The sequence below is a fragment of the Gadus morhua genome, chromosome 20 (assembly GCF_902167405.1).
Source record: "Gadus morhua chromosome 20, gadMor3.0, whole genome shotgun sequence".
NCBI lineage: Eukaryota > Metazoa > Chordata > Actinopteri > Gadiformes > Gadidae > Gadus > Gadus morhua.
The window spans coordinates 8,821,398-8,834,964 of record NC_044067.1 but is presented as its reverse complement, the minus strand read 5'-3'; the positions used below and the strand labels follow the sequence as shown (position 1 = coordinate 8,834,964).

General features: G+C 42.8%; 2 protein-coding genes across 7 annotated transcripts; one reads left to right on the top strand and one right to left on the bottom strand.

Moving 5' to 3' along the window:
- Positions 1–106: 106 nt before the first annotated feature.
- Positions 107–2,747, bottom strand: LOC115533097 (DCN1-like protein 1). Of its 4 annotated transcripts, none has more exons than XM_030343334.1 (6): positions 2,679–2,747; positions 1,481–1,697; positions 1,126–1,294; positions 631–761; positions 454–536; positions 107–367 (listed from the first exon to the last, which is right to left on the bottom strand). In XM_030343334.1, exons 1-6 carry the CDS (start codon positions 2,679–2,681, stop codon positions 251–253), a joined length of 720 nt encoding a protein of 239 aa, XP_030199194.1. In that variant the 5' UTR covers positions 2,682–2,747; the 3' UTR covers positions 107–250. The 4 variants fall into 4 exon arrangements, with proteins under 4 accessions (XP_030199194.1, XP_030199196.1, XP_030199193.1 ...); XM_030343336.1 differs by having other exon boundaries at positions 2,633–2,712; XM_030343333.1 differs by lacking the exon at positions 2,679–2,747 and adding an exon at positions 2,245–2,588.
- LOC115533095 (transcription factor Dp-1) lies at positions 1,806–13,468 on the top strand. Of its 3 annotated transcripts, none has more exons than XM_030343330.1 (12): positions 1,806–1,824; positions 6,864–6,948; positions 7,098–7,164; positions 7,341–7,459; positions 7,895–8,016; positions 9,377–9,542; positions 9,776–9,922; positions 10,036–10,104; positions 10,247–10,398; positions 11,285–11,451; positions 11,621–11,699; positions 12,085–13,468. In XM_030343330.1, the coding sequence occupies exons 2-12, from the start codon at positions 6,937–6,939 to the stop codon at positions 12,221–12,223; spliced, it is 1,239 nt and encodes a 412-aa protein (XP_030199190.1). In that variant the 5' UTR covers positions 1,806–1,824; positions 6,864–6,936; the 3' UTR covers positions 12,224–13,468. The 3 variants fall into 3 exon arrangements, with proteins under 3 accessions (XP_030199190.1, XP_030199188.1, XP_030199189.1); XM_030343328.1 differs by lacking the exon at positions 1,806–1,824 and adding an exon at positions 4,639–4,771; XM_030343329.1 differs by lacking the exon at positions 1,806–1,824 and adding an exon at positions 5,913–6,016.
- Positions 13,469–13,567: the final 99 nt, after the last annotated feature.

Below are 13,567 nucleotides of genomic sequence, written 5' to 3'. Positions count from 1 at the left end.
CTTTGATCCCGTCACAATAGGTCGTGCAAATTCCACAAAATCGTCTATGAGTACCGGCCACTGCTCCTGAAAGACAGACAATGAATGGGGAAAGTTTAATGCAAAACATAACTTCTTGGTTGTCGTAAGGATATTCAAGGTCTTTGGTTGAAGGCGTCTAAATAACTACATTATATTTACAAGGCACAGTATGCATAATTTCTCTTCTAAATTAAAATATCTTGTAACATAGCTTATTTTCGTAACATCCTCAATAACTTCCAAACTTACCCTCCTCATCATAATTTGACATGTCATCTGAAATCATGTTTCCAAAGTCCAATAATAAGTTCCACGTGTCCTTGGGGATTGATCTTTTATGGTGTTCCTAAAAAGAAAAGTTTTTTTCAAGTAAAAACTGAGTAATATACATGTAACTGCTTAATATGAATGTAATCCCCTGGACTAACTTACCAACAGGAATCTATTCCATAGGTCCAAGAACTTAAAACGCCCCGTTAGAACCAGGTTCCAGTAAGCCACAGCCATCTCCAAATCTGAAACAGAGGTCATAGGTGTCAAATCAAGGCAAGTAGCCAAGCAATGTTGTGTTCAATCCACTTTCAAACTCCAATGTCTAATCTAGTTTACCTAGTCCCTTTTGGCCAGGATTTTTAGCGAAGTTAAAAGTGAACTGGTAGAAGTCCTTAAACTTTCCACAGTCTTTAAGTTCCTGTTCCAGTCTTGGCAAAAGGGCCTTCAACTTCTCTGGGCTGTCACACCTGGGAGAGAAAAACACACACAAACGCTGTAAACATTCATTGTGTACGTATAATTACACATTGCACCCCGATAACATGCCCCTAAAAACACAGTTGTTGTTGTTCCACAAGTCCAAGTGTTGTTGAAATACAACCTGAAGCACGTCAGCTGACATGGTAAAAAAGAACTCCATAACTTCTGCTGTCAGACATGAACAAAATAACGTCCTTAGGCAGTGGAGTGGTAGATCTATAAATATACAGTTTACCCAGCGAGCCACAGAGAAACACCAGTAAATAAACACCACGGTAAGCTGGTTATAAATCAAGGGTTAACTGCTGAACATGAAAGAACCGGGAGGAATCAGGCGATGGTGCTGCTCACCCAAGCTCCGACATGCCATCCATGAACTCTTTCTTGCTAAACTCGCACTGGGTGGCGGCCCGGAACTTCCATGCCACGACCAGCACCGTGATGCTGGCGGGGTCGAGAGAGAGGTCATCGCAAAACTGCTGAATGCCGTCTATCCCGATCTTGTTTTCGTCCTGGGGATCTATCACAAACAAGACATGGGGCAGAATCATGTTGTCAATTATGCAGCTGAAACACACACACACACACACACCACACACACACACACACACACACACACACACACACACACACAAACACACACACACACACACACACACCACACACACACACACTTTATAAGCCTGTGAGGGGTTTGCACACTTGCCTTTGTACCGGTTGTAGAGGTGTTCCAACTTTTTCCTGTCCACAGAGGATTTCATTGACTCCTTACAGTAGAGATCAGGGTTCTGGAAGTAGTTGTCTGTAGCAACCTCTAGTTTCCAGTCATTCTGAGTGAGGCAGTACACGGCCGTCTTCTCCCCCGCCTGGGTGAACGACATGAACTGCCGAACCTTGTCCCGCTGCGATGACTTCAGCTTATGCTGCACAAGTACAGGACATGGACTGTCAGGCACCGACGGGAGCAAGAGACATACGCAGACCAAGATACACACAACAACAAAATAGCGGGACGCACACCCCAACAGGCATTCGGACAACTATACTACCGTAAGCGATCGAAAGTTAGTTGTTAAACAGGTAAACATCAGGAGGTGAGTGAAGAGGGCAGAGGGAAGGATCTTTGGTAATTATGTCCTGAGCATAGCCAACATTGAGCTATTCTGAGGCTTACTACCGAGTATTATGAAAGCACGTGCTGAACTCCCAAATAAGTATGGTCATAGAGGTAACTTGAGAAGGGGGAAGCCAACTAGGAGATCTTAAGGTGCAAAGTTAAACCAGTACCGTGCCAGCATTACTCAAAAAATAATTCTGAATCATGCAAGCAGGCAAACTCTCATTAGCTTAGGCGAGGGTCAAACACTTGCTTACTTAGCGCTTTTCTAAATAAAATCATCTACATTCTGTAACAACACAAATCTTGAATCGATGAATAGGGCAATAGTGTTTGACATCATCAATACATACCAGGACATATAGTGGCATTATCTTTAGAAAGGAGGAGTGTCGTGGCTGCTGTTGTTAGCCGAGTTGACTGTGTGTGTGGCAATGCTCATCTTCCTACAACAGCCGAATGAAGACCATCCGTACGATCGTAAAACTATCCTACTAACATCACCTACTATTACGGTCTCAGCCTGCTTTACGCCAAGCAGCATACGTGATCTCAGTCGAAGTTACGAAGCTACCAGAAAGAGATCTGAACCTAGCTAGCTAACTGGTCTCCAAATATCAGCTACTGACCTTCCATTTCTGGTGGCTAAATACTGAGGTAAATAGTGTTGTAGCCTGAAAACAAATACCCAGGTACCTCTACGTTGTATAACACTGTCGTTATCGTAGGTTCGATCCTTACCAGCAAAATAACAATCCGATGGTTTATGTTTCTTTTGGTTACCTACCATTTTCACACCCGCTGTTGGACCAATTTGATAGCCTGACGTTTATTGTGCGCTTGCGCAGAAGTATTTTGGTAGATGGCTGCGGCTGTAATGTTTGGATTTGGAAGCATAACTTTAAACTACACTTGTACGATATACAATAAAAAAACACAAATGTATTTAATTGACTCGTGTTGTGGAAAAAGAATATACAAAATAAAGGGGCGTCACGATTACAGTATCTGTTCTTCCAATGAGCCTTTAATCTTTGAAAAACAGCCATTGAGTCAGTAAAGCTGCCAGGGTAGACCTATCATTGAAGTTGAGTCAGAATGTATTAACTATATCATTATTATTCAGATATAAGAATATTTATCTTTAATATAATGTCACTGACATTACTGAATAGTCACTCACTGTTTCAGTATTCAGTAATTATTTTGTGAAACATTACAAACAGAACCAAACACAACCTGTCCTCAGAATATAACCATGGCTCTGTGGAACTGGGGTTCAGAAGACAGAAAATAAACAGATAGGTGGCTAAAATAGTATCTGTTATCTATAAATTGAAGAAAGTCTACACCCTTCAGAGGGATAGGATGTTCTGTTCAGTTTTTTGCATATTATCTTTCTGTAACAGATTCCTTTTCCGACTTCCTCCACACAGCACATTCATGAAACTGAAAAAGTTATTTGTTTAGCTCTGGGCCCACTTAAAGTATTACTCATATTCATCAAGAAAAGAAAGCAACCATCTCTCGCTCTCTTGCCGCTTTCACACCAAAAAGAACGAGAGCCAGTTCCGGGCTGGTGCTAGGGCCAGTTCCAAACTGGTTCCAGCCTTAACCCCGTTAAGGAACACGGTTGGTTTCACACCGGCCAGAGCCAGCCATGGAGCCGGCGTGAGCGACGTCTTGACGTCACTGCAAACGTCTCGGCTAGTGAGCTTGGACAGAAGCATATGGCCGACATCTTTCTTTATTCTGGGTGGAAATAGTAACATCGTTACGCCATCAAATGCGTTTCTGGAAACATTTTTTAGCGAGAAATGTGCATTTTACTTTCATAATGGTTCGCAGTCGAGTGAATGTGAAGGATGTTTGGTTTGATAGTTATGACGAAGAGGGAACGCTCGGTTCACTTGCATGGACATGTCATGGACTCATCTAGCTGCGTTGGCGCGTTGACGCGTTGAACCACCACACAATGTTAGGCGCGCAGAAGAACCCTCGCGCCAGTTTCAAACACAACAACAACAATTTCGTCTTCGATTCAATCCGTGTATGGTTTCGTTCTTGAATATTCAGATTTAAAACAAAATCAGAAAAAACAAAAAAGAACCATACACGGATTCACGTCCATTGTTTACTTCGGTGTTTTAAAAAATGCCGTCTTCGTTGGTCTTCCTGTTTATGAAGGTACGGATAACTCCGCCCCCCTGCCCCCGGCGTAAAAGCGGTTCTAGTGTCTAGCCCAGCTCTAAAGTGGGGCCAGAGTTGAACCGGTTTTAGGGGCCGGAGCCGGTTTTCTTTGCGGTGTGAAACCAAAGCCCTGGCCCTAGCTCCGAACTGGCCCGGAACCGGCCCCGATTTTGCGGCGGTGTGAAAGGGGCATCTGTCTCTGTCTCTGTCTCTGTCTCTGTCTCTGTCTCTGTCTCTCTCTCTCTCTCTCTCTCTCTCTCTCTCTCTCTCTCTCTCTCTCTCTCTCTCTCTCTCTCTCTCTCTCTCTCTCTCTCTCTCTCTCTCTCTCTCTCTCTCTTTTTCACTCTATCTATCTATCTATCTATCTATCTATCTTAGTTGTTCAATGTTACATTTTATATGATTATTAATATTAGGCATTTTAATATTATTTTACAGGAAGACTCGAAAACATCAATATCCAATGGTAGACCGTGCCATACAGACTCTGAAACGAGCCAACCAATCAGACAGACTTATGGGCGTGGCAGTCGTGAGCTAGTTTACCATCGTCATACCTACACTATCCAATCTGCTGTGGCCGTTGCTAGACACCGCCAAGATCAGATTGAGAGACGCACCAGTACAGCGGGCTAGCGAGAGATTGCATTGAAAAGGCTAACGCAAATTGCTAACTTGTAAGCCGAACCGGTAAGACTCTCTCGTCAAACTGTTGCTGGTTCCGAAATTATTATGGTAGCAATTAACCTTCATTTAATAACATATAAGTATAGAGTTGTACTTTGGGCTATGGTTTGACCGGTTTTGGGAAAAGTATCAGCGTTTGGACCAATGTTGTGGTTCATCCCGACGGGGCTGTCGGTGACAGCTATGGATTAGCCCAGCAGCTAGTAGGCTAAAGCTACTTTGCTAACAACACGCTGTCGAGTAACTTCTCATTTGTTAGCTGGCTAGGGTTTGTTTTAGCCACGTTAGCCTTTTAGCTCATTGATTAAACGCAGATATTAAAGTACCCCTTCATTAGTAAACTATCGGACGGAGGCTGGATGTTCTACTTGTCAAAATCAGCTCTTCGGCGCTTTTAAATTAGGGCAATTTGAACTATTTACATCCAGTTAGTTAATTACTATACAAACGCTAATGAGTACAATATGAAGTGATTATCAAGCGCTTTCGGGAACTCCATAAACACGGCAAATCCACGACATAACCTATTTTATACTTCACATGTGTCATTGTAATCCTTAGGAACACAGAAGTGGAGAGTGATCGGAGGGGGGTTAAGTTCTTAACACAATATAATGATGGTTTGGCTTGTAAATGCTTTGTAGAAACTGGGTTCAGGCAGTCGCGAACTATTTTGAGGCCTGGTTGTGAATATTTTAATTTCGTCCTTTTAGTTGCATTCAGCGCCCATGAGAAGCCCCAATCAAAACCCACACAATGAAGCTCATTTATGATTAGATGAGTGGGTCCCGACGCATCACTGATTTGGCCTTATGTTATTATGATGTGACTATGTTGGTACAAAGTGTCCAGTGTCTGTCAGTTCAGTTCTGGTCAGATCGGAACCCAAATGCCCAGTTACTTTACAAGGGAACGCATAGGTCCTTGCTGTCATTTTCACCAGAAAATGCTATTTATCTGAAGGTTTATTTGTGACGATCTATACTAAGCTCGCAACAAAAACTTGCTGTTCTGATAACGTCAGTTGAGTGCCAAATAAACCATTTTTAAGGTAACTTTATAGCCACATCGAAGTTGTCACATTTTGGACATTCGGCCATTCACTTACAATTAGTAAATTAATGAGAAACTACTTGAATATTGCATAGTTTAGTTTCCTGTTTGGCGGTAGGGCTTCAGACCTCCTCTTCCTCCATTCTCTATTGCCAACAAAAACAGCCGTCGAGGAAACCAAACCAGAGTGCACTCGTAAGTGCACAGAAACCGCTTTTTACATTTTACTTTGCTCATAAATGCACGCACATATATTGAACAGAAGACTGACTTTAGACACTTGCTTGATTCTATAATGGTTCAATGAACCAGCCTTATAATGGGTCTGAGCCATTTTAAAACGTGCAGCAGCAGCTAACTCGCTAGCTAACGTCAGCCACCTCCACCAAAGTGTTAGCAGCAGCTAGCTCCAACTCAACAAAAGCCTCGCTGCACCAGTACCGATGTGAAGTGCTGATGCTGTTCACTTCTCAGTAGTAGCTTTCATGTGTAGGTTATGTTATGGTCTAGACCATCCAGGATATTTTCAGCACGAAATGCTAAAGTGATCATGTGTGCGTTGACCTGTAGCTGAAGTTCGTGTATAATCGTCCCCGGACGTGGTGAATAACTAAAGTAGGCCTGCTTGTGTATCTGTCCTACTGCAACTCTTTTAATTGAGAGTTCAACTTCTTAGGGTTCAGAGACGTGCGTTTGAATGTTAAAACAATCGTACGTTTTAATACCACCGAGATCGCGATTTGTTTCGTTTCATGCAGTTTATCTTGTCTTGTCCTCGGCACAATGCCCGGCTAGTTAAGCTAACTAGAGTAGTGTAGCCAGCCTCAAACAATGTGCTTGCTGCTTTAACATAAAGTTAGTTTTTTTTTTATCTTTAATGTAAATTACCCTAACTTCTGTTGATATTGCTTTAATTTACTTAATGCCGTTTTTTTTAACATACATAAAACAAGTAACCATTGTTATGTAAAATATTTAGATGCTGTGAGCAGTTCCAGACTATATTGACTCAAATAAAATATTTGTTCTGTTTCTGTTTCAGGGGTTTTGTCTGAAAAGAGAGAGGAAGATTTTCCTTTTAGACTGAAGCTTTACTTCCCCGGTCCTTTTGGATCATGGCTAAAGATGTAAGTATTTAGTTAACTTTTATAGGTTACAATCTTGTTGGACTGCATTTTATTTTTATTTATTATAGTTGTGCATTTTATGATGATCATTTAAATGTCACCTCTTTGAGCCCAATTGCATTGAACACCTGTGATCCGGTTCTCCGCAGGCTGGTCTGATTGAAACAAACGGAGAGTTGAAGGTTTTTATCGATCAGAATCTGAGCCCAAGTAAAGGTAAATAGTGCGGAAAATTTAATATAAATGTGTGTTATTTGAAAGGTGATGTGTGTCTGCTCTCGCCACCAGTTGTGCCATTATATAGCTGTGACCTGACAATGGGTGGCAACCTAGTGTCACTGTTTAAATTTCCAGTCTAATTGGTGTGTGTTCTCTTCTGCCCTCGTCACTAGTCCTGTCTCTGGTTACTGTTCAGCCCACGGCTCTTCCAGTGGCCAAACAGCTATTGCCCAAAACCCTAGGGCCCTCCAACGTCAATATCGCTCCACACATGCAACACATGCCCCACATGGTGAGTGATGTGGTTTTACAGTCTTCACTTGTTGATCAGCTCTGTAAGGAAAACACCTCCTCAAATGATGCCACCCGCTCTTCATTTGTCACCACTAATTTGCATATTATCTAAAAGAGCTCCTCCTCCAGGTATGTTATGGATGTGTAAGGCTCTCCCATTATCATTGTGCAATGACCGGGTGTGTAGGGTGGGGGGAAGGGGCTGACACTAAGCTGGTCAAACTCTATAGTCAGCAGGATTACTCCCATCATCCCATTATGAACATAGAATCTTTACCCATACCAGCAACCTTCTTAATCATAATCTGTGTAAAGGAATACATCATGTATAGCCTCTCTCAAAGTTACCTAGCATGTTGTGTTTTTAGCAGCCTTGTTTAGACTGAAATGTTGATTTGTATCTTTGTTCCCCCTTGCCCCTCTTTGTCCACAGGTGATTGGAACACCCCAAAGACCTACCGTTTCCAATACCATACTGGTCAACAGCCCACACACGCCCAGCTCCCAGTTCCTCACACAGAGCCAACAGCCTGACGCCTCACCATGGTCTTCAGGGTATGCTGCCACCCTCCTTCCACGGGTCAAATGCCTTGACGTGTTCCGTAGGGATGCACCGAATTTTCGGCCACCAAATATTTTCAGCCGAAAATGGCCCAAAAGCGCATTTTTGGTTTTCGGCCAAAAGGCTTTTATCACCGAAACAACACGGACGAAACTGAAATTTGTGATGACGCAAACAAAAAATGCGGTCATCACACGCTTGTCTGGATAAGCGCCAATATGTCTGCGGTGTGGACGTTTTTCAATGTTTCTGAGAAAGACCCACGTACAGCGATTTGCAAAAATTGCAATGCCTTGATTTTAATGAAGTTAGTACAGTCATAGCCATAAATGCAATGGTACTAGGGTTGTATTATCGAGTATAAACGGTATAAACTTTGAAACTAGGTCAACCGCCATCTTCTCCGTCAACTCTCCTCTCACACTCGGTGACAGCGTCAGGCAGTGCGCCAATTCTCGGTGAAAGCGTCTTATAACGTTCTATATATATATAAGTATAATATAAAAATAATATAAAATATCACGGCAAAAAGCTCTGTGCGCCTCCGGATGGTCGTAGCGCGGGGCGCTCTCGTAGGGATTGGGCTTCGCGGGGTTTTTTCACTGCCGTTGATATGGTTACCATGGTTACCGGTCTTGCACGTTCCAGCGCTATATTATGTAGCCTATCTATTAGGTTTGTATATATTTTAAATAAATTTTAAATAAAATAAAACAGTGCAAAGACAAACTGCCGAACTTTTAACCTTTTTAAACCTAATTCCGTATAGGCTACCGCAGCAACCCTAAATGGTACTAATAATTGTCATAATAATTTCTTTCAGTGTTTCGGTTTTCGGCCTTGGTTTCCTAATTTTTGGTTTTCGGTTTCGGCCAAGGATTTTCATTTCGGTGCATCCCTAGTGCTCAGCCATGCCATCATTAATTAATGCAGTTCTTCCTCTTGATAAACTTCACTCTGACACCAATACACTGTTAATATGGCCCCTTCACAGTTTGGAGGACCAAACTTAAAAAAGTAAAAGACTATTTTTCAATGTGCACCTGATTATATTGAAACCATAGATTTCTGTTGTGATGTGGCCGAACCATGTCAGAATGTTAATAGAGATAGACTTCATATTTAGTGGTTAACCTAACTGGAAAGGGTTTATACAGAGGTACAAGTGTTGATGTGTCCCTGAGCGAGACGCTTAACCCTAACTGCTCCTGACGAGATGGCTGTCGCCTTGCATGGTTGACTCAATGTGTGTATTAACCGATGTAAGTCGCTTTGGATAAAAGCGTCTGCTAAATGCCCTAATTGTAAAGGATTGATATCCTTGTTGTTGCTCTATTTATTTATTGTCCTTAGAAAACGTGGAAAGAAAGGTGAGAAAAACGGGAAGGGGTTGAGGCATTTCTCCATGAAGGTGTGTGAGAAGGTACAGAAGAAGGGCGTTACCACCTACAATGAGGTGGCCGATGAGCTGGTGGCAGAGTTCAGCTCCGCAGACAACCACATGTCGCCTAATGACTCGGTAAGATCCGTTGCCGCACCGCAAATGGCCCTCCAGAAAGAAAAAAATCGGAACAGATCAAAAACCGTCATTTGTTTCCCAATCAACGAGAAACAATTGAAGGTTTTTGTCCTGTTCAGTTTTTTTTCTTGACATTTTCTTATACTTTAATAAGTGCAGGATCATTTAATGGGTGTGGTTCCCAATTGCAGATATCTGCAATAAGTATCATTTTTCCTTATTTTCCCATGCAGCATGTGTATGACCAGAAGAACATCAGGCGTCGCGTATATGATGCTCTTAATGTGCTCATGGCCATGAACATCATCTCCAAGGAGAAGAAGGAGATCAAATGGATCGGCCTGCCTACCAACTCCGCCCAGGAGTGCCAAAACCTAGAGGTGCACCCAGAAAATATGTAGACTAGTGGTCTAAAGGATAATCTGCCATTGCATGTTAGGTTTCGTATTTTTCCTCTTTTCTCCTGACGATAGATCTTTTGTGTCAACCATAGGTGGAGAGACAAAGGCGGCTGGAGAGAATCAAGCAGAAACAGTCACAGCTACAAGAACTCATATTGCAGGTATGCCTAAAACTAGGTCTCCCCAAGTGGGAATACATTTTTATTTGTTGTCGGACCCGCTGTAAGAAAATTTCTTTCATGTATATATACATTTTATAAAGTGGATAGGATATTGGATAACAAATGATTTTACTCCCTGCAGCAAATCGCCTTCAAAAACCTGGTTCAACGGAACAGGCAGTCAGAGCAGCAGACGAACAGACCCCCTCCTCCCAACTCTGTCATCCACCTGCCCTTCATTATTGTCAACACCAGCAAGAAGACAGTCATCGACTGTAGCATCTCCAATGACAAGTATGTCTCTCCTTTATTCCAGATGCCTCCATTTTTCCGTCACCCACGCTTCATTGTAATTGTAATTTCATTGTAATTTCCCCTGAAAACTGTCTACCTGTTGTCTTATTGGTATCTGAACAAACATTGTTTGTCCACAATTGTCGACGAGTACTTGTAGCTACCAAGAAGTCGACAACATGGGCACAACGTTACGAGGCGTTGGGTACTAGTCTGGAAAATTGATTTCAAGAGTTGTGTTGTTTAAAGAACTTTCTTCAAAACTAAACATGATTTAGCCTTTTGTGAAATCAGAGAAACGTGTCATCTGCTCAGCCTTGCCTCTTTTGTCAGCAAAATCAGTTTTTTCAAAGGGTATATTGTTTGTGGTGTGTAGCAACAATATTGTATAGATGTTCAAAAGGTCTGAAAACGATTTACCATTTTGAAGGTGGTTTGTCTCTTCTCGACATTTAACTGGGTTAGGTAAATGTTGGGGTATATTCTGTGCAACAGGGCGGGAAGCTAAGCTTAACAATCAACGATAATACAAATGGAAATGGTGCTCATTAACTTGGCCTGTTTGGCGGTCAATGATGGTGACATCACTGATTGTTGAGGCAATATATTGTCATGTACTTGACATTGGTGGTGTTAAATTGCATTGGTAGTGCGGGCACTGGCCAAGGCGGGGTCAGTGTGCTGTTGATAAAGTGTGTGCCCAACCCCACGTGAAATATATGGGGGTTATAAAGTCCATTGCCTCACCCTCTTCCAGAATGCCCAAAGAGAAAATGAAAGTAAATTCTATTTGTCTTTAAAATTAGTCTTGCGTTGTTCGATTAGACATTTAGGCAATGTATTTGGTGTGTTATGCTCTAATATGATTATTTTTCCTCTGATTCAGGTTCGAGTACCTTTTCAACTTTGACAGCATGTTTGAGATCCATGACGACATTGAGGTGCTGAAACGTATGGGCATGGCCTGTGGTTTGGAGGTGGGCAAGTGCTCTCCAGAAGACCTGAAGATCGCCCGCAGTCTGGTGCCAAAGGCCCTGGAGCCCTATGTCACAGGTCAGAGCAAGAGAAGGATATTGAAAAGTAACCTCTCGATGAGCTACATTGTGTTTTCACTACCGTCTCGTCTTAATTGAAATAACTTGTTAACATAATTGCATTTCTTTTATATCATTTTATGTGGGCTGAATGACTATTACATTGTTACTTGTTTTTTTTTTTGTAGAGATGGCGAAGGGTCCAATCAGTAATGTCTACATTACCGGGGGATCTTCCTCAAACGGAGCACGGTATCCTGTGGGCAGGTGAGGGGCCGACTACAGTCAATAACGGGTACAGTAACGGGAGGCTGCAAATTATTCACATACAATGTTTACATTGTAGCCTCACCAAAGCGCTTCAGGGTTCAACCTTGAAATGTTTTTCTTCCAAAACATAACGGCCCCACAACAATCTTTAATGGCCCTCATCTCAAGTTGTTGCGATCAGGGCTGGAACATAAAACCAAAGACCTTTTTTGTTACTCGACATTCTTAATAATTTATTTAGGAACACAAATGCCCACTACGGGCATGAGCCATCACTGGCCAGTGGCTTGTGCCAAAAGACAAACAAAGAGGGTTTAATTCTGGCCCGCAGCCTTCGGGGGGCCCCCTTTATTGACCAACCCTTGACCTTGTTTGTTGACAGTGACGGCGGCGCGGACGGCACCATGGCCTCCAGCTCTAACGACTCGCACTACAGCGGGTCTCGTGTGGAAACTCCAGTGTCTTACATGGGCGACGATGACGAGGAGGACGACTACGATGAGAACGACGATGAAGACTAGCCTGGCTCTCCGTGTCCACGCCTCTCCAACAAGCACAGTCTTTCTAACCACATCACCATGGGATTCAAGCCCACTATTTTGTGTGTGTGTGTGTGTGTGTGTGTGTGTGTGTGTGTGTGTGTGTGTGTGTGTGTGTGTGTGTGTGTGTGTGTGTGTGTGTGTGTGTGTGTGTGTGTGTGTGTGTGTCTCCATCCACCTTCTCTTTTTCCCTGTTCCTGTATTCGCTCGGCCTGGCTTTCTCAGGGGTGTAGAACAAACAGGAGGTGAACACTGGGTGCGTCGTTCCCTCTGTGTGTGTGTGTGTGTGTATGTGGCTGCTGAATCACACAGGCACCTGCAGCATAGCTCTGGGGGCACTCTCGTGCATGGCAGCAGCACTGTGCAGAAGCCTTTTAGATATTTCCTTGTATGTCTAATCAACTACTCAATAAGCCATCCCAGTTCAAAAATAAAGACAAGCAAAAAGCCCCCCCCATCCCCCCCCAACTTCCTTCTTCAAACCCACTGCTGTTGGAGAATGTATAGTGTACCGTGTGAAATAGTTATCTTGTTTTGTTGTGATCGCATTTTGGCAGACGTTGGGGGGCAGGGTGATTCAGTGTTCCACGATGGCTGCCAAAGTGTCGGTGTAGACCTGCCGTGTCAGCACAACTCCGTGGATCCAGCCTCAATTGTTGCCATGGTGTCCTACGATAGGACCCAAATCCATTGCCCGTGTTGAATACTTTCAGTTTCGATTTTGTTTAGTGTTTTTTTCTTTTTGGACGAATTATCTCCAGCAGTTTCTTCACCCCGAACCCCGCTGTGGTGGGCTGACTTCCCTCTGTTCTGTAGGCAGCTGCTTTCATGAGTTTATTTTTTTCAGTTTGTTGCTTGTTTACTTTTGTATACTGGAGATGATGAGTTCTCTTCACCGCCCCGTCACACCTTGTTAGTGTTTACATACAAACGACACCAGCAAGGTACCGACCTTCGAAACCCAGGCTCCCTATAGGACGATAAGCTTTGTTTGTTATTACGTAAATGGACCCTATGATGATTGTAGCTTATAGTATCCTCTAGAGGCCAGTGGTCAAAGGTAGACCTGGAAACTACCGATGTATGGAATATGTGGTTGTGACGGCTTTATGTACTCTCCTAAAAGATCTCATTTTTAAAGCTGAGCAACACATGTACGGACTCTTCCAAATACCTTTTTCTGTAATCTAATATAAGTTTGAAATTAAATATAGATTGTTTTAATAACTTTGCATCCATGCATTTTGTTGTCGCCTTGTATAAACTAGATAAAAGTGCCAACCGTTGCTCATAACTCAACGGTGGGTTATGATTCATGCTGAAGCT